At 46.0% G+C, this 20501-nt stretch overlaps 4 protein-coding genes across 4 annotated transcripts; 2 read left to right on the plus strand and 2 right to left on the minus strand.

The window, feature by feature from the left end:
• Positions 1-157: 157 nt before the first annotated feature.
• Positions 158-5678, plus strand: LOC139578857 (kelch-like protein 11). Its single transcript, XM_071406961.1, has 2 exons — positions 158-743; positions 1051-5678. Exons 1-2 carry the CDS (start codon positions 214-216, stop codon positions 2633-2635), a joined length of 2115 nt encoding a protein of 704 aa, XP_071263062.1. The 5' UTR covers positions 158-213; the 3' UTR covers positions 2636-5678.
• LOC139578879 (kelch-like protein 10) lies at positions 5282-8269 on the minus strand. Its single transcript, XM_071406991.1, has 4 exons — positions 7783-8269; positions 7051-7668; positions 6815-6964; positions 5282-6713 (listed from the first exon to the last, which is right to left on the minus strand). Exons 1-4 carry the CDS (start codon positions 8197-8199, stop codon positions 6345-6347), a joined length of 1554 nt encoding a protein of 517 aa, XP_071263092.1. The 5' UTR covers positions 8200-8269; the 3' UTR covers positions 5282-6344.
• A 926-nt stretch (positions 8270-9195) lies between these two features.
• On the plus strand, positions 9196-14890 carry LOC139578868 (cytosolic 5'-nucleotidase 3-like). Its single transcript, XM_071406981.1, has 9 exons — positions 9196-9396; positions 10226-10324; positions 10452-10521; positions 10661-10707; positions 10905-10990; positions 11796-11885; positions 12066-12228; positions 12436-12636; positions 12861-14890. Exons 1-9 carry the CDS (start codon positions 9394-9396, stop codon positions 12969-12971), a joined length of 870 nt encoding a protein of 289 aa, XP_071263082.1. The 5' UTR covers positions 9196-9393; the 3' UTR covers positions 12972-14890.
• A 307-nt stretch (positions 14891-15197) lies between these two features.
• Positions 15198-20227, minus strand: LOC139578861 (peptidyl-prolyl cis-trans isomerase FKBP10-like). Its single transcript, XM_071406971.1, has 10 exons — positions 19893-20227; positions 19025-19170; positions 18669-18858; positions 18438-18583; positions 17393-17582; positions 17137-17282; positions 16793-16982; positions 16309-16451; positions 16008-16171; positions 15198-15804 (listed from the first exon to the last, which is right to left on the minus strand). The coding sequence occupies exons 1-10, from the start codon at positions 20084-20086 to the stop codon at positions 15616-15618; spliced, it is 1698 nt and encodes a 565-aa protein (XP_071263072.1). The 5' UTR covers positions 20087-20227; the 3' UTR covers positions 15198-15615.
• Between the last annotated feature and the right edge of the window lie 274 nt (positions 20228-20501).

A 20501-nucleotide genomic window follows, 5' to 3' on the forward strand; every position in this document is an offset into this window, starting at 1 on the left:
TGTGTAGCTTCCATTCAGATCATTCAGACACCCACACAGAGAAGGTGAATTGATGATACCCTACTTTGGCAGAGAAAGCTGAGGTTGAAGAAGCACAAAAGCTTCTCCTGTCAGCCACAAGTGAGTGGGAGGGGCTTTACGGCACACGCCGAGCTGTAACGCCTTGCATCCACTGCGCATGTCAGTAATTCCGTCTGTGTTTTGAGTTTATGTATGTGTGTCTGCGTGTGTGTTCTTTCCCACACGAGTTTACTGCAATTCCGAATTCTCACAACCACCGCCAGAATGGCAGCTGCACCCCCGAACCAAGACGACTCTAGCCGGGGTAGTAGCGGTAGCAGCACGCCCAGCGTCCTTGTCGGGGACGGGGACACGGAAGAGGCCGAGGATTTTACCTCCTCTTCCCACTGCACAGAGCTGTCTCGGCGGCAGAACGAACAGAGGAAGCAGGGTTTGTTCTGCGACGTGACGCTGGCCTTCAGCAGTGGGGCGGCAACCGGGAATGTTCAGAGCTGTGAGTTTTCCGCTCACCGTTCTGTACTGGCCGCGGCTACGGACTATTTCACGCCGTTGCTGGGAGGGCAGTTCTCCGAGTCGCTATCGGGTCGGGTTGAGTTGAAGGAATGGAGCGCTGAATTGGGACCAGACCCGGAGACGGTGGAGAGTGTCATTCAGTACATGTACATCGGAGAAATACGTGTGAGCACCTGCAATGTGCATGAAGTGTTAGAGTTTGCTGACAGGTTTGTTTACAATTTACATTAGTGTTCCTTTTTAATGTGCATAATCCATTTAATCCCCACATGCTAGTACTTGATTATTTGTATGTAGTTCAGTGACATAATAATGTTGTTTTGGCTTACTGGAGGTGTCGCTGAAGCATATTGGTTAGGGTTTAGGGTCGGGACGTCACATGGGTCCTGGATAGCACTGACCTTCCTGTAACCTGTCAACCCTGAATTTGAGTGTGGTGAGTTCATGGGTGTCATAAATGGCCTTGCCAATGTTTGTTTCTCATGTTCTGTTATTGATTGTGTGTTTTGGCTGCAGGTTCCTGCTGCTACATCTGAAGGAGTTCTGTGGGGAGTTCTTGAAGAAGAAGCTGAGCCTGGCCAACTGTGTGGCGGTGCACAGCCTGGCCCACATGTACACCCTGGACCAGCTGGCTCTGCGGGCCGCAGACATGATCCGACGCAATTTCCACAAGGTCATCCAGGATGAGGAGTTCTACACCCTGCCCTTCCACCTGGTGAGGGACTGGCTGTCTGACGCAGAGATCACCGTGGACGAGGAGGAGGTGCTGTTTGAGGCTGTGGTGAAGTGGGTCCAGAGGAACACAGAACAGCGGGGGAGGTACTTTGAGGAGTTGTTCCGTCTCCTCCGGCTACCCCAGATTAAGCCCACCTGTCTGACGCGCGTGGTGAAGAACGAGGCACTGGTGGCGGCCAACCAGGCCTGTCTCCGCCTGGTGTCCGATGCCGTGGAGGGCCACGCCATCCGCTGTGAGAACCTCAAGTCAGCTGACCTGGAGTTCTGGTCGTCCTACATGGCCTCCTTCCAGCCGCGCTTCGGCCAGAACATGGACGTGATCATGGTGGTGGGCGGGGTGTCGGAGGGGGGTGACTACCTGAGTGAATGTGTGGGTTACTTCATCTACGAGGACCGCTGGGTTAACCTGCCCCACATCCACAACCACCTGGATGGCCACGCCATCGCCACCACAGAGTCCCACATCTACGTAGCGGGATCCATGGAACCGGGCTTCGCCAAGACCGTGGAGCGCTATAACCCCAACCGCAACACCTGGGAACAGGTGAGCAACCTGACCACACGTAAACACTCCTTTGGTCTCACCTGTATCAAAGACATCCTGTATAGCATCGGTGGCCACGGCAACTTCAGCCCCGGCTTCAAGGACGTGAGCGTGTACGAGCCTGAGCCGGACAAGTGGCACAACCTGGAGTCGGCGCCCAAGATCCTGCGGGACGTGAAGGCGGTGAGCGTGGAGGACCGCTACGTATACGTGACGGCGCGCACGCCGGTGGACACGGACAACGAGGACGGGCTGAAGACGGTCACCACGCGTTACGACACAGAGAGCCGCCAGTGGCAGGACGTGGACTCCCTGCCGCTCATAGACAACTACTGTGTGTTCCAGATGGCCGTAGCCTCCACCAACTTCTACCACACAGCCTCCTGCTGCCCTAAGAGCTACACGGTGCGGGACGAGGCCGCCAAGCAGAAGATCAGCGCCCACATATCAGACGAGATCCTGGAGAGCTTGCCGCCCGAGGTCACCAGCGTCGAGGGCGCCGCCATCTGCCACTTTGACGAGGACGTCTTTGTGATCGGCGGCTGGAAGAACAGCGACGACGTGGACAAGCAGTACCGCAAAGAGGCCTACCGCTACTCTGCCGAAAGGAAGCGCTGGATGTTGCTGCCGCCCATGCCCCAGCCACGCTGCCGCGCCACCGCCTGCCACGTGCGAATCCCCTACCGCTTCCTGTACGGCTGCCAGCGCTACCCCATGCCCCAGAACCTGGCCCGCCAGCGGGACCGCATGCAGCAGATGCAGCAGCTACACCGGCGTACCCTCACCCTGCGCAGGCAGCTGCAGTCTCAGATCGAGTGCTGAGCTATCGCAACCCCTGTCTGTCCATCACATCCACCCCAGAGGAGGAGCAGCCCAGTCCAGCTCCAAACCCCAAACATCCCCTGGCAGCCATCGTCATCAACCCCCACCCATAACCTGCTGGAGCACTGGCTCCTATGTTGCTCTCATGTTGGTTCTTTTCCAAGAGAACTCTGTGCCAGATCATCAGGTTGAGACTATGGTGTTGGTTGAGACTATGGTGTTGGTTGAGACTATGGTGTTGGTTGAGACTATGGTGTTGGTTGAGACTATGGTGTTGGTTGAGACTGTGGTGTTGGTAGTGACTGTGGTGTTCAAGGCTGGGAGATGTGGGAGTGATGGGACTCTGTGCTGGCCAGGTGTTTGTCTATGTGGGGAGGACAGGCTGAATGTTACAAATGTGAAGAGTGTTGTACAGTGACCAACATCGGACTACACTACGTATGTACGTCAGGCACAGGTGATGTTTGTCTTTTTATACATACATATAGTATATAGTTGTATATGTATACTTTTATTATATATCAATATTTTCTGTCCCCCTTTTATGCTTATATGATGTAGACAATGTGACCCTTCAGTACGGCAGAATCTACATTCCTCCAATCCAGTGTGCTTAGTGAAGTCAGTCGCTCTCTATGACATTCCATCAGGACACTGACAGTCTCTCCATGCAAATATCACACACATACATACATACATACATACATACATACATACACTCTGTCCAGCTGTAGGGTCGGGACAATACCAGTATTGCGATACTCGTTAGTGTCGTGGCAAGTGAACGTAACACGAAGCAGATTTAACTTGGTTAGGAAAACAAAACATTTTATGTCATCCAGAGTCACGTTTATTTTTCCAAGCTATAGCACACAATATGTTACATACAGCAGGTTAGGTTATTAAAGGACCTAAGGGTTCGGTCTGTTTCGTGTTTTCATTTTTGCCATGGAAAAAGTATTGCCATACTGGTGTCGTCCTGGCCCAACCAGTCAGTCGGAACAAACCCTTACCAATATGCCTGATGGCTTTTCTGTGCTTTATGTTAGCTTCTTCTGAATGGCTCTGCTTGTTGTTGTTATAGCTTTGATACAGTAGCTCAACATGAATGAAGGAGAATAGTCTTATATTTATTATCAGATCTACGGTCCAATCAAGAGTGGACAACTTAATTAGTGATTTACCATCACTATCTATGTGGGCTGTGGTTTTCCCCTTTCCTTAATGGAGCGCAGTAAATTAGACTTCTCTCCTCCCCTGGTTGCTCCTAATGTTTTCTTTGTCTTATTACTGACGATCGATAGTGCGTTTCTTTGAGCAGTCAGTGCAGCGAGGGGGAGTCAAGAGAGAAATCTTCCATGTGGCATCAGTTAGAAAGATAAGAAGTTGGAAAGGAGAATGGAGATGGTGGGAGTCTGAGACAGATGGAGAGAGTTTATTCATCTCTTAATTAGACTCGTGTGCACCCATCCGTCTGCAAGAGTGATGGTCATCATTCTGTTCATGTCTGAGTCTTGTGGGAAATTCTCCTTGTCAGTGTTTTCTGACCGGTATCTTAATGAAAGTCTTTTTAATAACTTTTTTTTTTTTGTTACCCAATTGGTATTTACAGTCTTGTCTCATCTCTGCAACTCACGTACAGACTCGGGAGAGGCGAAGGTCGAGAGCCGTGCGTCCTCCGAAACACAACACAATGACCACTTAACCCGGAAGCCAGCCGCACCAATGTGTCGGAGGAAACACTGTACACCTGGCGACCGTGTCAGCATGCACTGCGCCTGTCCCGCCACAGGAGTCGCTAGTGCGCGATGAGACAAGGACTTCCTTGCCCGGCCAAATCCTCCCCTAGCACTACGATGCAGTGTCTTAGACCGCTGCGCCACTCGGAAGTCCCCTTAATGAAACAGTCTTAACTTGGTAACATTCCATTGATCATTTGAAATTCCATCAACCATTCCGTTTAATTATTCTTCAGTCTTCTGTTCGTCACATTCCTGTTGGTAGGAACATTGTGTAGAAGGACCTAGGTGGGAGTTTATGAATGTTTCTCATCTTATTTTGTCTGCATTGGTTTTATTGAGTTTAATTGCTGGAGGGTGTAGTTCCAATGGGGGACTTGATAACGTGTGTGTCTGCGTACGGTAAAGAATGCTTGGCAAAGCTGGTGAAAAGCATGCTTAGTAGTGCACTTGTCTACCCCTTAATCAGTTTGTAATATTTAAGTCCGAGTGGGTTTACCTGTCATATTTGTCTTCAGATATGGCCGATTTGCATTTTTCCCCTTTTAATTTATCATTTAATCCAACACCAGCCGATAATCTATTCAGTTCCCATGTGAGAAAATATGTACACTACAGTGATTTGCATAGTAATCCAAAATGAATGTGATGTGAAGTGTGAGTGAGCCCTGTTGCGGTACCTCAGGCTTATTCAGGGGTTCATCTGAGAGATCCTGCCACATTGTTGTATGTTCTCCTCACCCTCCAAAGACAGTCAGATGAGATGTATAGACCAGTGGTTCCCAACCAGGGGTACTAAGACCCCTGGGGGTACTTGGCCTATCCACAGGGGGTACTTGAAAAGACTGAGTCCATAGGGTTAGTGGTAAAATGCACATGGTGGTGGGGGGGGGGGTGTACCTCAGGGGTATTCCGGGCAGAGCAAAATTCAGTTGGTGGTACGGTAACCAAAAAAGGTTGTGAACCACTGGTATAGACTAGAGGGTATCCTTATGTTACTGAGCAGAATGACCATATCAAGGTGTATGTGTTGCCATTGAGTTCAAGAGTTCATTGATTGTTATAAGCACTATCCCTGAAGCTAATTTATAACGTAAAGCACTATCATTTTGAGAATGCAATGAAAGTGTATTTCCTCAGTTTTGTTCCTCTTGCATAGCATTTGAAATAATATTATTGACATATGTAGACAATATATATTTTGCTTTGCATGTGGCAGTCTGGCGTTGTGTCAATATATTGGATGTAAAAAAAATATGCTGATGTCATCACTTGCAATTAAAATGTCAATTTTTTTTATACAACCTTGGTTTCCCATCTATCTTGTGTAAGGGGTTATCTAAATTCTGAGTGTCATTTTGGTCAATATTATTGGGCAGTTTTCAAGACTAGCAAAGCATAGAGAATGATAGAGAAAGCATCCCAATATAGCTCCTATTATGGCATCTGTCAGAGCATGGGCAGTGTCATTGAGGCAATCTCCATTTTTAAGTAGTCCATTTTCTTCTTCACAATTGGCTGATCCCTCCTGATGACCATGAGGGATCAGCCAATAATGTTGGAAGTCCCACCCAGTTGACAACATTTAAATGTTGGAAGCCCTCGATGGGCTGCCAATTCTAAAACAGCCTTTTGGCCACTAGAGGCCTCTATCATTCTCTATGAAACTAAGCTACATACATACACACGGACATTAAACAGTGCTATGTACTAGGCACAGAGTCATTGGGCATGAGCCAAGCACAGTAACAAATTCAGTACAGTCAATCTTCCCTTCTAGTAACACAGTAGGAAAAGAATAGTACAATCACCCTTGCAGATGCAATAATAAATATGGACATTTATATATGCATATGGGATTTCCTCTGGGACATGCAGGAGTGGATTTATTTGCGCATGATAAATGCCAGTGGTAAGTGGGATACGGTGGGCAGGAAGGGGTAAGGATGGGGGATGGGGGCGAGGGGGCGTCACACAGACAGGATGCTGTTGGAAGCGGAGAGCTTCAGCTCTTCCCGGGGGGACTGGAGGGAGTCCCGGGGGGCTGCGTACTGGGCAACGTTGGGCAGCCCGTGCACCACGCAGCAGCTGAGGGCACTGCGGAAGATGCCCATGTCGTGGGCGTCGTACCACTCCTCTGTTTTCTCGTCATAGCACTCCACGTTGAAGGTAGTGGTGAAGCCGTTGAAGCCCCCCACCACGAACAGGAGGTCGTCCACCACCTCGATGCCAAAGTTGCTGCGCGGGTTGAACATGGTGGGCACCGTGCGCCATGTGTTGGTCAGCGGGTTGTAGGCCTCAGCGTTACGCAGGCGGTTAGCCCCATCGAAGCCGCCCACCTGGGAGAGGACAGCGGAAACTTGAGTCAAATATTTCTTAACTTTCAGCTCTAACTGAATAAGGCGCTGAAATGCATTGTGCGTGTGAATGTTCTGCTCACCGCATAGACCTGCTCCGCATAGGCGATGACCCCCACACCACTGCGCCTGCTTCTCATGGGGGCGGTCAGAGTCCACTGGTTGGTCTGGGGGCTGTAGCTCTCTGCTGTGAACAAGCACTCATTCCCATTGAAGCCACCGCAGATGTACACCTAGAGAAAAGATCATGCCAACATTTTATTATCAAAAGCCATTATCCATCATGAAGTTCTCTCCCAGGTCCCTCTGTTCCGCTCACCTTGCCATGTAGTGTGGTAGCACTGGCATCACTCCTCTGCTCATGCATGGGTGCAATCAGGGTCCACTGGTTAGTCTCAGGCTCATAACACTCAGCGGTGTTCAGTCGTACGTATCCATCAAAGCCACCCATGGCATAGATACAGCCATCCAGCACCGCCACACTGACGTAGCAGCGCCGCGAGTGCATGGGGGCCACCTGGTGCCAGGTCCGTGTGACGGGGTTGAACTTACGTACACTGTTAAAGTAGTCAACGCTGTCAAAGCCACCCACACAGTAGACAAAGCCATTGAGGTAAGCAGCTCCATGATAGGCTCGAGGGCTCTCCTCCTCCCGGGTCACATTCACCCACCGGTCAGCCCGCGCATCATACGCCTCAATGCCATTGGTGGGGCTGCCACCACTCCAGCCACCGATGGCCAATAGGATGGCATAAGGCAGGCGTGGGCGGGTCAGAGGGTTGCGGAAGTCAGTGTTGGAGGGCCCGTTCATGTTCAGGTCGTACATGGCCTTCAGGGCACTGATGATGATAGGCTTGCAGTCATCATTGTCCTTCACCAGGGTATTGTTCTTCACGTTGTTCATGAAGTAGTCGGCTGTCATCAAGGCCATGCGGACCTAAGCACACAGACACAGACAGACAGACGTGTGGTTAGCAGTTGACTAGCAAGACACCCAAACTTACAAAAGTTATCCAACAGTAAGACATTGACACTATTGTTCACCTCTCACCTTGGGCAGCAGCACAGAGACGTGGGCCTTGCGGTCCTGAGGCGAGTGGTTGATCCAACGTAGGACCGCCTCAAACACAACATCCTCCTGCTTCACATTCAGGTTGTCCTTCTCGATGATGTCACAGAGCTGTGCCAGAGAGAGCTCCATGAACTCCTCTGAGAAACGCACCATCTCAAAGTGGTGCAGGATGAAGAGGTAGGCCCGGCGGCGCAGATCAGGGCAGGAGTAGAAGTCCGCAAACTTGCAGATGCCGATGCAGTTCTGCAGACAGAGCTGGGCCTCCAGATAGTCGCAGCAGGCTCTCACGATCCCCAGGATGCAGAACTGGTCTGCAGCCGCCAGGAGCGGTTCTACATTCTCTGCAGTCACAGGCACGGAACGTGTGTAGGCATACTCGATGATCAGGCGCATCATGTCTGGGTTCACACCAGGAATGCTGTAGACCCGCTTCTCGACGTTGTTCCAGCCGCTTGTGAAGAGAGCACTGTGGGTCAAGGGTCAGGAGTTATAATAATACAGGGAGATAGAAACATCATCAAAGACTCAATATTCTTCTCACTACAGGATTGCAATTGAACAAAGTTCTTCAGGACTCCCCAAAAGTAACTAATAAGTACAGAGAGTTGGACCAAGGCAGAGATACCATAAATCAACAATGTTCTCGCATTCTCATTCAAAGTCAAGTGATGCCAGAATGGGAATGTCGTCTGGCCAGCACATCCCAAACCAACCTATCCCAACCAGGGAAAGCTACTCACCGGAAGTATGAGCTGCATCCACAAAGGATGTTCTTGTGGGCATTGAACTCGATGCCATTGACTTTGATGACCACATCACAGAGTTTTCCCTCCAGACGTAACTCGTTAAAGATTGTACAGGTCATAGCACTCATTTTCCTCTCCATGTTGCATCTTTGAAGTTTGGTGGAGGTGGCCGTCTCTTCCAGTTCATTCATTCCTTGCTTAATAAATCTATTATAAACTATATTTAATGGGGTTTTGCTAGCTCTTCAGCTTAGACATTTAGCTGGTTTACTACAGCAGCTGTGTTCATCTAAGGATTGTGAATTGTGAATATTCCACTTATATTATGTTCCAAAATTGTTCATTATTACATCACAGCGATGAGCAAATGGAATCAGAGCATCAGCCTCACTTGTCATAAAAAGTTTGTGTTTAATTTGATCTATCTGACTTATATGCCTACTGATCGTACAGTGAATGTGTAACAGTCATTTAACACTAATATTTGACACTACATAATACATTTTATTAAATACAGTCCATTTCAGATTTAGTGAGAGAGAAAACGTGAATTAAGAATACATAGAAGCACAAAATTTGCCATAATACTTTCTTAATCTGCTCTATCAGAACATAAATTATATTAGGAACATGTAATACTGCTTTTGTGGTACTGGGGAAGATGTTAAACGCACACACTTACTTCCTCAATTTATGCCAGCAAATGCGAGCCCTCGGTGTAGACTGGCTATTGCAGCATAGTTAAATGCTAGCTAGCTATATAACTCATTGATTGCAATTCTAGCTAGATCCATCGTTTGGATCTTTGAACTTTTCTTGAATTTAACAACATCCCTCTAGAAAAATGGTATGTGTACTTTATTTTCCTTATTGCCACTGAGTGAATGACTAAAATGGCTAACGTTAGCTAGCTATTTAAACGTAACTTTAGTTATTACAAACTACCTGCCTAATTTGTATTGCTAGTTATGTAACAGTGACATAACATTACAATCCCAAAAAGTAAAATCACACAGAGTACTTGTTCATGCTTGTTAAGTATGTGATTGGGGTATTAGTTTACCCTAGTGTAAGAATCCATTAATTCAAGTCCTAGCTGTGACAACAGCTGCAAATGAGGGGATGACATGCAATAGATATGTGAAGAGGTGTGTAGGCTACAGCTCCTCAGTACAGTATTATAACAATGTATCAGCTGGATGCATGTGATGTTATCAGCAGCAGGACGGCTATTAGCTTTGGGACACAACATCAGGAGTATGTGATGTAACGGTTTTGATAAAACCAATACACGGACTCCAGATGTTGTGTCCCAAAGCTAGGCTGCTGTGAAATCACTTTAATCTGTGCTCCGTATATGGTAAATGCTGTAAACAGCAGCAAGCACAGTGGCCTTCAGTGAATATGAGGGTTTATCATCACAGAAGTGTTTAGGGGCGGCAGGTAGCCTAGTGGTTAAGAGCGTTGGGTAAGTAATCGAAAGGTTGCTGGTTTGAATCTCTGAGCCAACTAGGTGGAACATCTGTTCATGTGCCCTTGAGCAAGGTACTTAAGCTTAATTGCTCCTGTATGTCACTCTGGATAAGAGTGTCTGCTAAATGACAAAAAATGTAGTGGAGTAATATTTAGCTCTTCTGTTTTTCTCTCTCCTCACTCCTTGTGTCCGTCCTCCATAGATCCCAGAGCTGTCCAGTCCCTCAGTGTGTATGAGGGACCGTCAGAGGGTGGAGGAGATCCTCAAGGCCATGCAGAAGGCTGGCACCAGCAAGATTCAGGTACCGCCACAGAGATCCTATTCAATTAGGATTGGATATGTAATTCTATGGGTACCACACCCAAGTGTTTTGATTTATTCTGAGAGGTTTGCTTGATAATATGTTGTAATGTCTCTTGCTTTTTCAGGTGATTTCAGACTTTGACATGACCCTCACACGGTTTGCCTACAATGGGAAGCGGTGCCCTACCAGTCACAGTAAGTACAAAATCTGGGATAGATTGTACAGAGAAGATACTAATGTGTATGTAGAGTTAAGAGGTCCATGTCTTGTCACTGATGTTTTTTCTACAAGCCCATGAGAATGATGATGATTGCATCGGTATTATTTTTATAGATATCCTGGACAACAGCAAGCTCATCAGTGAGGAGTGCAAAGCACAGGTATATTTCAAATGTCATCAGCAAAACAACTGGAGCACATGACAGAACTTCCTGTGATTTGGCAAATAAAGTTGTGTAGATTAGAAAAACGATGACACAAGATTCACTGCTTAAATGAGTGAAAAATAACTGTATTTTCTAGATGCGTACTAGCCCGTTTATCCTTTCTGAGTGTTGTCCATTCTCCCTCGGTTCAGCTGAAGGACCTGCGCAACACATATTACCCCATAGAGATCGATTCCAAACGGACAGCAGAGGAGAAGCTGCCCCTCATGGTGGAGTGGTGAGTCGCAGCTCTCTGAGCCAATCATTGCCCTTCTAGACCAGTAACGCATCACTTTGCTGTCAAACTGACCAATACCCTTTGTTCTACATCAGACATAGACGCCTCCCTGCAGTCTCATTTAACCAATGAGTCCCACTGTAATACTGACACGTTTTCTTTTTTTTTTTTCTTTTTTTACTTCTAACCCGTTTTAAACATTGTATGTTTAAGCTACAGACTTCTGGGTTGTACCATCGGATTCGTCTTATTCTTCTGCGTCCAACCATTAGTCTGTGTGAAAAACTATCTATGAAAAGCTGAGACTCTCACGAACACACACGCTTTGCTCTATGACGCTTACAAGCCACAGAAGAGTCGTTAGAATGTAAGGGGTTCTTCTACATAGAATATCGTAGGAAATCCTAGGACATAGTGTCTATAATACTGTAATAAGCTCACGTAGCTCACAACTCCAAACAGTTGTCATTGACTAGTTGGATATTAATTTCCCACCGAGTAAACAATTTCTCTACATCATTCATATCAATTCATTTTTATGAGGTTTTTGCTTCAGCAGACTTTCTTTTCTTATTGACATTTGTCAATAAAACTCATGAATGCCACTGTTTATGTCAAGTTGTTCTGTGTTCTACTTGTAGCGCTGGTTGTCCTGAAAATAAAATGCTGAAACACTTCATTGTGACGCTAAATATAAGGGCTGGACATGCAGATAAATGAAAGTCAGATAAATGAAAAGAGGATTTTTGCTGGTGTCTCAGGACCGATAGGGTTAACCAATCCCCTTGTGCCATGCATCCCATAGGTGGACTAAAGCCCATACTCTTCTGGTGCAGCAGCGCATCAGGAAAGACCTGCTGCAGGATGTGGTGAAGGAGTCCGATGCTATGCTCAGGTGAGAAGACCCTGCTACTGTTGCCAAACCACAATTATGGCTGTTCAGCAGCGCAAAGTCATCGATAGCATAGATGGTACCAAATGATGACGCCATATCAAGTCAATAATGTTAATGACGACCAGGATGATGACTATAATGGTAGTGATTACAGCGCTCTCTATGCTGCTGTCTTCCCAGGGAGGGCTACCAGCTGTTCTTTGACCACCTGCAGGAGCACAGCATCCCTCTGCTCATCTTCTCTGCTGGGCTAGGAGACGTGCTGGAGGAGGTGATCCGCCAGGCCGGGGTCTTTCACCCCAACGTCAAGGTCTTCTCCAACTACATGGACTTTGATGAGACTGTGAGTAGGCTATCGCTGACACACAAACCACAGTATATACAATACAGGTAGCCTCTATGGAATTGAGTAGGGAGAGGGGGTTGTCGTGAAAACACTTAGTTTCGTTGCATTAAATGCGCTTTTCCTACGCTGGTGACGACGCAAAGACTGGGTAAAAGGTTAGTGGTTTGAATGAGGATTTAACCCATTGTTGTCCCTCATTCTCAGGGAGTGCTGAAGGCGTTCAAAGAGGAGCTGATCCACATCTATAACAAGAGGGAGGGAGCTCTGCTGAACACGGGCCACTTCCAGGAGCTCAAGTCACGCCACAACATCCTGCTGGTGGGAGACTCTCTGGGGGACCTGACCATGGCTGATGGGGTGCACAGCATGGAGAACATCCTCAAGATCGGCTTCCTCAACGACAAGGTAGGGTACTACTGGCTGCACGTACACCAAAGCTCTCTCTCTCGCACCCCAATAAACCCTCAACCATGCAAGAAGTAACGTTTTTATTTTGACTCCGAAGTTGTATTGTTTTAAGGCAATTGAGTGCTTGTTTTAATGCACAGTCAGCTTGTTCAAGCACTGTTTAAATGACGTTGGACATTGACCCCTCGTTAACCGTTCCCCCTCTGCGTGATCTTTCTCAGGTGGAGGAGAGGAAGACGTCCTACCTGAATGCTTATGACATCGTGCTGGTGAAGGATGAGACCATGGAAGTGCCGAACGCCCTGCTGCTCCACCTCACCGGCACCAAGTGACCTGACCATGAACTTCATCTCACTGGCCAATCAGTAACGAGCGTTCCAACGCTACAGGAAATATGCCGTGCTGGTTTAGGAAGCTCTTGCTCAGGAAGTGCCAGTAGTCAGATACCATGAGTCAAGTCAGAATGGTATTGTTTTTGGGTTGTCTATTACTAAAGCTCCAATGGCTGTTTGTGTGGGCCGCTGGGATGGATTCCAGACTGTGTTTTGGAGTCGCCCTTCCACGCTCCTCCAGTTGAGTCTCCTTGTTGAACACTTACAACTTGAGAGCAACATCCTTTATAGTCCTACAATTTGATTTGATTTAATCAGGAACCCTACTGTCACATTCTCAATTGTTTACGAACCATCAATAGTCCAACTGAAATGGAACAGGAAAACTAGATGATTTCCCCGTCTGGTAAATGTGTATTGGGTTTGTGGGGAGAGAAACGTTACTGGTGATATGTATGCTCTGTCTACATATGAGGAATGTACAGCGCCAGTAAAACGTTTGGACACACCTACACACATTATTTTGACTATTTTCTACATTTTAGAATAATAGACACCATGAGTGTGCAAAGCTGTCATCAAGGCAAAGGCCACTTTGAAGAATATCAAATATATTTTGATTTGTTCAACACTTTTTTGGTTACTACATGATTCCATCCATATGTGTTATTTCATAGTTTTAATGTCTTCACTATTATTCTACAATGTAGAAAATAGTACAAATAAACACCCTGGAATGAGTAGGTGTGTCCAAACTTTTGACTAGTACTGTATGTAGGCATGTGGGTGCTGTTTGGATCTAGATGTTGTCTTCTCTGTATAGATGAAAGTTGAATGAGTTATGGTTTGTTTGTCATGTGGGACCTATCTTTGTCATATAAAGGGAAAGAAGACAGGATAAAGGGCAATCTAACTTTACTTTTACCATGTCAGTTTGAAACGCCAGTGTTTTATCTTGGTGTTCTATACACTATATGCCATCTTTTTTTGTTTCGTGAGACTTTGTTCTCTCCCTTTTTTTGAGAAGTGTCTATTTTATGAGAATGATTACAGTAAATGATCATGTTTGACACGTATTTACTTTCAGCTCTTAATACTGTTTTATGTGGATATCATCAGTATGGAATCTGATGATACTGTGTCAAGGTATTATGGGTTGTGTGCGTGGCTACGTTTTACAATGGGCTTTTTGTGGCGCCACAGTGCCACCATGTGGTCAAAGTAATAGTAATTCGAGCCATGTGTATATATTGACATTTACAGAATCACTCCATGCTGGTCTCAAAGAATCCATCCACCTTTAGCCTTTAGCCTTGAAAGTACATGAGCAAAGTAAAAGCATTTGGAATATTTGCCATGTTTATATTTTCACTGAAATGCCATCACTTTCTGTAAAACAGTTTTGATTATGTTTTATCATTTAGAGGCCAATTGTTGCCTTTTAGAGTCCTGTAAAAGTAATGCTAGACCTATTCGGTTTATGGTGAAGAACATCTGAATATTTAGTACTTTACATTTTTTGTATGATGGCAAAACATTTAATTGCCACATAATGGAGGTTTTTAGTTCTTGGTACAGCCAAGGCATCTGATTCTATTGCTATTATTAGTATGTTTTGCCAAATTATAGTATAACATTTTCACCCAGTTACATGTTTAAAGATTTGAAGTGGAAATCCATTCATATTAAATGGCGATGTCACTGGTACAGTACGCAAGATTCCGGTCAAACATTTCTCTTGAGACGTGTGTTACTGAGGGGACAGTGTGTTCGCTATATTGTATTTTGAGGGGATAGTGTGTTCGCTACATTGTGTCACTAGATTGTATTTTTCACCTGTATGAGATATGTAGGCTTAACAGGATAACCTCTCCACAACTGTAAATAAAATGTGGCCACTCAACCCTTGTTTCACTTCATCTAGGTCTATTTCCTTTTTTGTAAAACATGCCAAAATCCAATTTTGTAATCACCAGTGTGATGCTATTCCCAGGAAACTCTGTTATTCCCAGCCTACACAATCCCTAGACAATGGACATGGATCCCAAACACAGGAAACAATGCATTTTTTATAGGTTTTTATTAGAAAAACAGATGGTGTTTATTATGTGATGTATGTTCTACAATGCAAGGCACTTAAAAAAAATCTTGTATTGTACAAAATAGCCACTCAAAATATACAACCTACAGTCTTAACATCATTTTCATGTCTGGGATAAAGGGGAGGGAGACAGCCATTTATTCCTATCAGCCATTTTGAAGCCAACTGCATTGCATCCTGGGAAGAAGGACCATCCCAAATGGCTGACAAGGTAGTTCAATGAAAGTGCTTTTAGCAAAATGTGTCTGAGTCAAACATTTTTTTAAACATAATGATTGATGCAAGACTGCAGAATAAGTTATTTATAAAAAGTATAGATGAACCACATTTTCATAAGGCAATTTACAACACATGGAAGCAGTCCTTCGTTTAAATAAGTATGGACCATTTTGGGTTATTTTCAACCTTCTGTGTTTTCTACATAATAAAATGTATTTAAGAGCTCCACTAGTTGGCAACCCCCTAATTGCATAGATTCTGTCTGTCAGTTTGTTGTGTCTCTCTCCGTCCCCGCACCCCTCTGCCCAGCTCAACTGTACCCCCTCACAGTTCCTCATGTCTGGCCCTGTCAGAATCCTCCTCCACCTTCAGTTTGAGCTCCTCAGCCACTATCTTGCCATCTCTGTTGCGGTCCTGGTTGTTGAACATGTCCTTGATGATGCCGTCAGCATCCATCCCTGGCCTCAGGCGACCTGTGCCCTCCGCCACCTGGATGTTTATGAAGGCTGTGAACTAGAGAGAGGGAGAGCAGAGAAATATGAGAGTTGTCCTTTCAAGAGCTACATCATTTGAAGAATAATTGCCGTTTTAGATGATCACCTGACTTGTCGTCCTGACCTACACAAGGATGTTACCAAGCAAAGGGCAGAATGTATTGGGTGAATCCTGACTTTGAATGATGGATCATGCTAAATGTCTGGCGTGTGTTATCTTACCTCCTCCAGAGGGACAGATAGATCTTTGTTGAGGTCCATGGCAGGGAACAGGGGATCTGGGCTGTCTCCCAGCCACACAAACATGTAGCCGTCAGGCACTCCCTTCTGCAGGTCCAACAGCTCCAGCTCGAAGTGCAGCACGGCACTGCTGGGAACGCCCTTGGCTGCAGGGACATGGAGGGGAGAGCATGATGAGAGACATAGAAACAGTGTCAGAATAATGTCATATCCAAATGCAAGATATTGCCACGCAGGACTTGGTTCCAAGATGAAAGTGATCATGACTAGTTCATTCACTCACCTCCATTTTCTCCATGTCCCAGATGGGGTGGGACGATCACCACTCTCTTCTCTCCCACACACATGCCCCTCAGGCCCTCGTCCAGACCCTCAATCACTTTGTTGGCTCCCAGGGTGGTGATGGGGGCATTCTCATAGTGGTCCCTGGAAGAGGGAGATATTGATCAAGGCCCCGCCGATGCTCAGACGTGCGCTCAGTCAGTAGGAATTAAGTATGTAGCCCTATATGTTCTACGTTGTAAGATGTATATAATATGTAAGACACAGTATATAGTTATAGATATGGCTGGTTTCTATATCTTGGTTATATTTTGTATCATATGTTTTTACTTCTACACAACATAAGTAGCTGATAAGTCTTCCTGTCTGTTGGCGTGGAGGCCTAGTGATATCAGTCAGACAAGTAGCCAGGGGTGATTAGATTACATGACTGGATCAGGCGTTGCAGTATGGCGGTGCGATGGACAGGAGGCGCTCCTACTCACGAGGAGTAGAGCAGGGTGCCGTCCATCAGGGAGCAGTTATAACGGTACTGGATCAGGTCGTCCACCTCACTGGTCAGGTTGCACGTCTTGGGCTTGCTGGTCACCTTGATCTCAATGAGGTCCTTAGGGTTGTGGAAGTCGATAACGTGGATGTCGAAGACCAGCACGGCCGAGCCAGGGATGAGGTCTCCTAGAGTGGGGGAGGAGGAGAGAAAAAGAGAAGGAATTTGAATAGAAGTAGGGACAAGACTCAGCGTGGCCACTGGGCAGTAAGACATGTAAATGCTACTCTGACTCCTCCCACCCCAAAACCTTTGGCCAATGCCGCAGAGCCACATACTCACCAGTTCCCTTCTCCCCATAGGCCATGTGAGGAGGAAGGATGACACGCCTCTTCTCTCCAATACACAACCCCTGGAGGGCCTTGTCCATGCCCTGGATCACATAGCCCATGCCAATGTAGGTGTTGTATGTGCTGTTGCGCTGGTAGCTGCAGAAAGAGGAAACATAGCAAATGCAAATTAGAGTCCGTCTTTACCATGCGCCCTTTCACTCACACAAGTCTTGGTTTGACAGTAGATGTATTAAACACGTTCCTACCTGGTGTCAAAGCCAGAGCCGTCCTGGAAGGTGCCGTTGTAGTGGTAACGAATGTAGTCTCCCACCACTGTTTTACGGGTGCAGGTCTTAGGCACCTCCTTGACCACCACGGCGATGTCATCCTTAGGGTTGAACAGGTCAATCATAAAGACCTCAAACACCAGGGTGGCCTGGGATGGAATCACGGTGCCTGGAAGAGGAGGATGGGTGTTTAGAGTAAATTATATTATCTATACACATCCCAATGCAAATCTTACTTCCTCAGAGGGGTGGGTCCACAGCATTGTTTTTAATCTGTAACATTTATTTTACCTTCATTTAACTAGGCAAGTCAGTTAAGAACAAATTCTTATGGTCAATGACAGCCTAGGAACAGTGGGTTAACTGCCTTGTTCAGGGGCAAAACAAGAGATTTTTTGCCTTGTCAGCTCGGGGATTCGATCTTACAACCTTTCGGTAACTAGTCCAACACTCCTACCACTAGGCTACCTGCCGCCCCAATATGTCTTGTCAACTGTTGTTGTGGAGTGACACTTGAAATTTTTTTTCTAGACTCTAAACTCTATGTAGCCTATTATACACTTCCTGTGTTTATCAGCCCAGGCTAGGAGTTATAGTTTTTACCATATCCCTTCTCATAGGCTAGGGGTTACAAATAATTTTAGTTTTGTTTATTAATTCGACCATTTAAAAAAAAAAACAGGCGCACATAAACTTGAAAAAGCCATACATGTACATGAATAAAATCATCGAGGATAATCTTGAGACAAGATGGCTAGACAAGATCGAACACAGTATGGCAGTGAAATAATAAAACAAAAACAGTGACAAAGAACATCTCTCTCATCATTCCAGTTACATCATAGGGGTTATTCATATGGGCGCAGAAGACATCAAACACATTTTTACGTTATTTTTAAAGCTGCCCAGAGAGGACGTTGTTTTTATGGGCAGAGGCAACTCAACTCGCTAGTGGTTACTAGTAGTTACCATATCCCTTCTCTTCATAGGCTAGGGATTATAAACAGTGGTTACTAGTAGTTACCATATCCCTTCTCCTCATAGGCCAGGAAGGGTGGGATGATGATGGTGCGCGTCTCTCCCACACACATGCCGATCAGACCCTCGTCCATGCCCTTAATGAGGTAGCCCATGCCCACGTACGTGTCATAGGTGCCATTCCTAGAGTGGCTGAAAGAGACATGGATGGAACGGGTTAACACACGCACACACAAATACAGCATGACAGGTTTTCCAGAGTAGATATGGACCTCACCTGGAGTCGAAGGGCACGCCGTTCAGCAGTGTGCCGTTGTAGTGATAACGGATGAAGTCAGTAGCCTCCGTGAGGCGTTTGCAGCTCTCAGGTTTGCTGAGGGTGCGTGTCTGGACCTTGTCTTCCGTGTTCCAGATGTCGAGCAGAACCACATCAAACACCAACACAGTGTCGGCAGGGATCACGTCACCTAGGAGAGACAGGTTGGGAATTCATTGTGTGCCACTGGAATATACAACTGGGGCCCAACATCAGAGGATAACTATGTGGAATTTAGTTTGTACAGGGCACACCATCTGGCACCAGGCCCCATGTAAACTGTAAAGGTCATGTAAGAGAATGAAATTAGTTGTTACCTGCTCCTATGCTTCCATAGGCAAGGTGTGGGGGGACGGTAACTTTTCTGCGCTCATTGACACACATGCCCTGAACTCCCCTGTCCAGACCAGTGATGAGACGCCCCAATCCCACCTGCCCACTGAAGGGTGCACCACGTTCATGACTGAAAAGGGGGGATGGGTAGAAGAGGTTAGAGGGAGAGAATAGAAGAGACATTCCTCAAGATTACAAAGAATATATTTCTTTCAATGGTAGGCGGGGTCTAGTCAAGTTATTCTGTTCTATTTCCATTATTATATTAGACTATTTATATTCATTTTAACTGGTTGTAAACCATGTATTTAACCATATCTGAATGGGTTGTGTGCAAATTATAAAATAAGTAATGAACAAAACACAAAAGTAGGCCATCGTAAAATAACTAAACAGGCATTTTAAGATATAGCCTCACCCAGCCTATCAACCAACTGAATTCAGCTGTTCGTCTTTGCATTGAGTGTGCGTGGCATTTCGTAGTAGTAAACACCATTGAACGATATTGTCCAGAGCGCCACATAGGCCTCGTTCGAGGATGCGCATGACACGCATACGGCAGTTACAATGTATCTGTGCAAAAATGCACAGCGCAGGGACAAAGTTACAATGTATCTATGAAGCGCAGGGTCTTCGATACAAAGTTTCAAAATGGTTGCTTAGAGGGGCTGCAAATTTGGAGGTAGGACACGTCTGCAACAGGCCAACTGCGTGAGACCATAGTTAAACGAAAATGTCCTCCAGCCAGCACAGAATTTATTTGCACAGGAATCAGAAAGGCTTGCTCTGGTGTGATGCTCTTCTGCACTATGTCAATAGACCCATACAAGCGAGTCGTGCGTCGTAGCTTACCTTGAATCGAACTTCTTGCCGTCGGTGAAGGTACCGTTGTAATGATAACGTACGAAATCTCCCGTTTGCACTTCTCTGGGACAAACTCTTGGAATGTCATACCGATCAATAACCACGTCTTCTAACGGGCCCGGGCTACTGCTTACATGATTTCCCGTTACACAGAGCAAAATTAACGCAAATATTAACTCCATTATAAACGTATTCTCTAGTGTTTTGTTAAAGTATGAGAAACAGACGGATAATTTCGCCGTGACTTCTCCGTCGGCTACCGTCTATAGATGCAGAAAGCCAGAAGTGCGGACGTAGCTTCTGCTTGTTCAGAAGAGGGAGGTGTGGCATCCCATTCACCCCCTCCTCTTTATAGGAATTCTGTAAACGTGTAAAGTAGCCCTCGGCCACATATAATAGGCCTAGGTATCTAACTCGAGCCCAAGCCAGAGGAAGCCGACTTAAAGCATAGCCTACTATTTAATAACGCCTGTGCTATACTATTTACAATGCCTTATTATTTGTATGCCTACCGAACATAGACAGTGAGTGGAAGTGATTTGCACTGTATGGGAATACCCCACCCGCTTCTATAGAGAAACTAATTTAACGCCCATC

This window comes from Salvelinus alpinus, chromosome 1 (genome assembly GCF_045679555.1).
Source record: "Salvelinus alpinus chromosome 1, SLU_Salpinus.1, whole genome shotgun sequence".
Taxonomy (NCBI): Eukaryota; Metazoa; Chordata; class Actinopteri; order Salmoniformes; family Salmonidae; genus Salvelinus; species Salvelinus alpinus.

Coding starts and splice junctions, on each gene's coding strand:
- LOC139578857 (XM_071406961.1), top strand. CDS start 214: ATGTGTGTCTGCGTGTGTGTTCTTTCCCACACGAGTTTACTGCAATTC. Junction 744..1,050: donor GTGTTAGAGTTTGCTGACAG/GTTTGTTTACAA, acceptor TTTTGGCTGCAG/GTTCCTGCTGCTACATCTGA.
- LOC139578879 (XM_071406991.1), bottom strand. CDS start 8,199: ATGATGCGCCTGATCATCGAGTATGCCTACACACGTTCCGTGCCTGTG. Junction 6,965..7,050: donor CTACCACACTACATGGCAAG/GTGAGCGGAACA, acceptor TCTTTTCTCTAG/GTGTACATCTGCGGTGGCTT. Junction 6,714..6,814: donor ATGCGGAGCAGGTCTATGCG/GTGAGCAGAACA, acceptor GTCCTCTCCCAG/GTGGGCGGCTTCGATGGGGC.
- LOC139578868 (XM_071406981.1), top strand. Junction 10,325..10,451: donor CTGGCACCAGCAAGATTCAG/GTACCGCCACAG, acceptor TTGCTTTTTCAG/GTGATTTCAGACTTTGACAT. Junction 10,708..10,904: donor GTGAGGAGTGCAAAGCACAG/GTATATTTCAAA, acceptor CCCTCGGTTCAG/CTGAAGGACCTGCGCAACAC.
- LOC139578861 (XM_071406971.1), bottom strand. CDS start 20,086: ATGGAGTTAATATTTGCGTTAATTTTGCTCTGTGTAACGGGAAATCAT. Junction 16,452..16,792: donor GGCACCCTGCTCTACTCCTC/GTGAGTAGGAGC, acceptor TCCCTCTTCCAG/GGACCACTATGAGAATGCCC. Junction 16,172..16,308: donor GGGACATGGAGAAAATGGAG/GTGAGTGAATGA, acceptor ATGTCCCTGCAG/CCAAGGGCGTTCCCAGCAGT.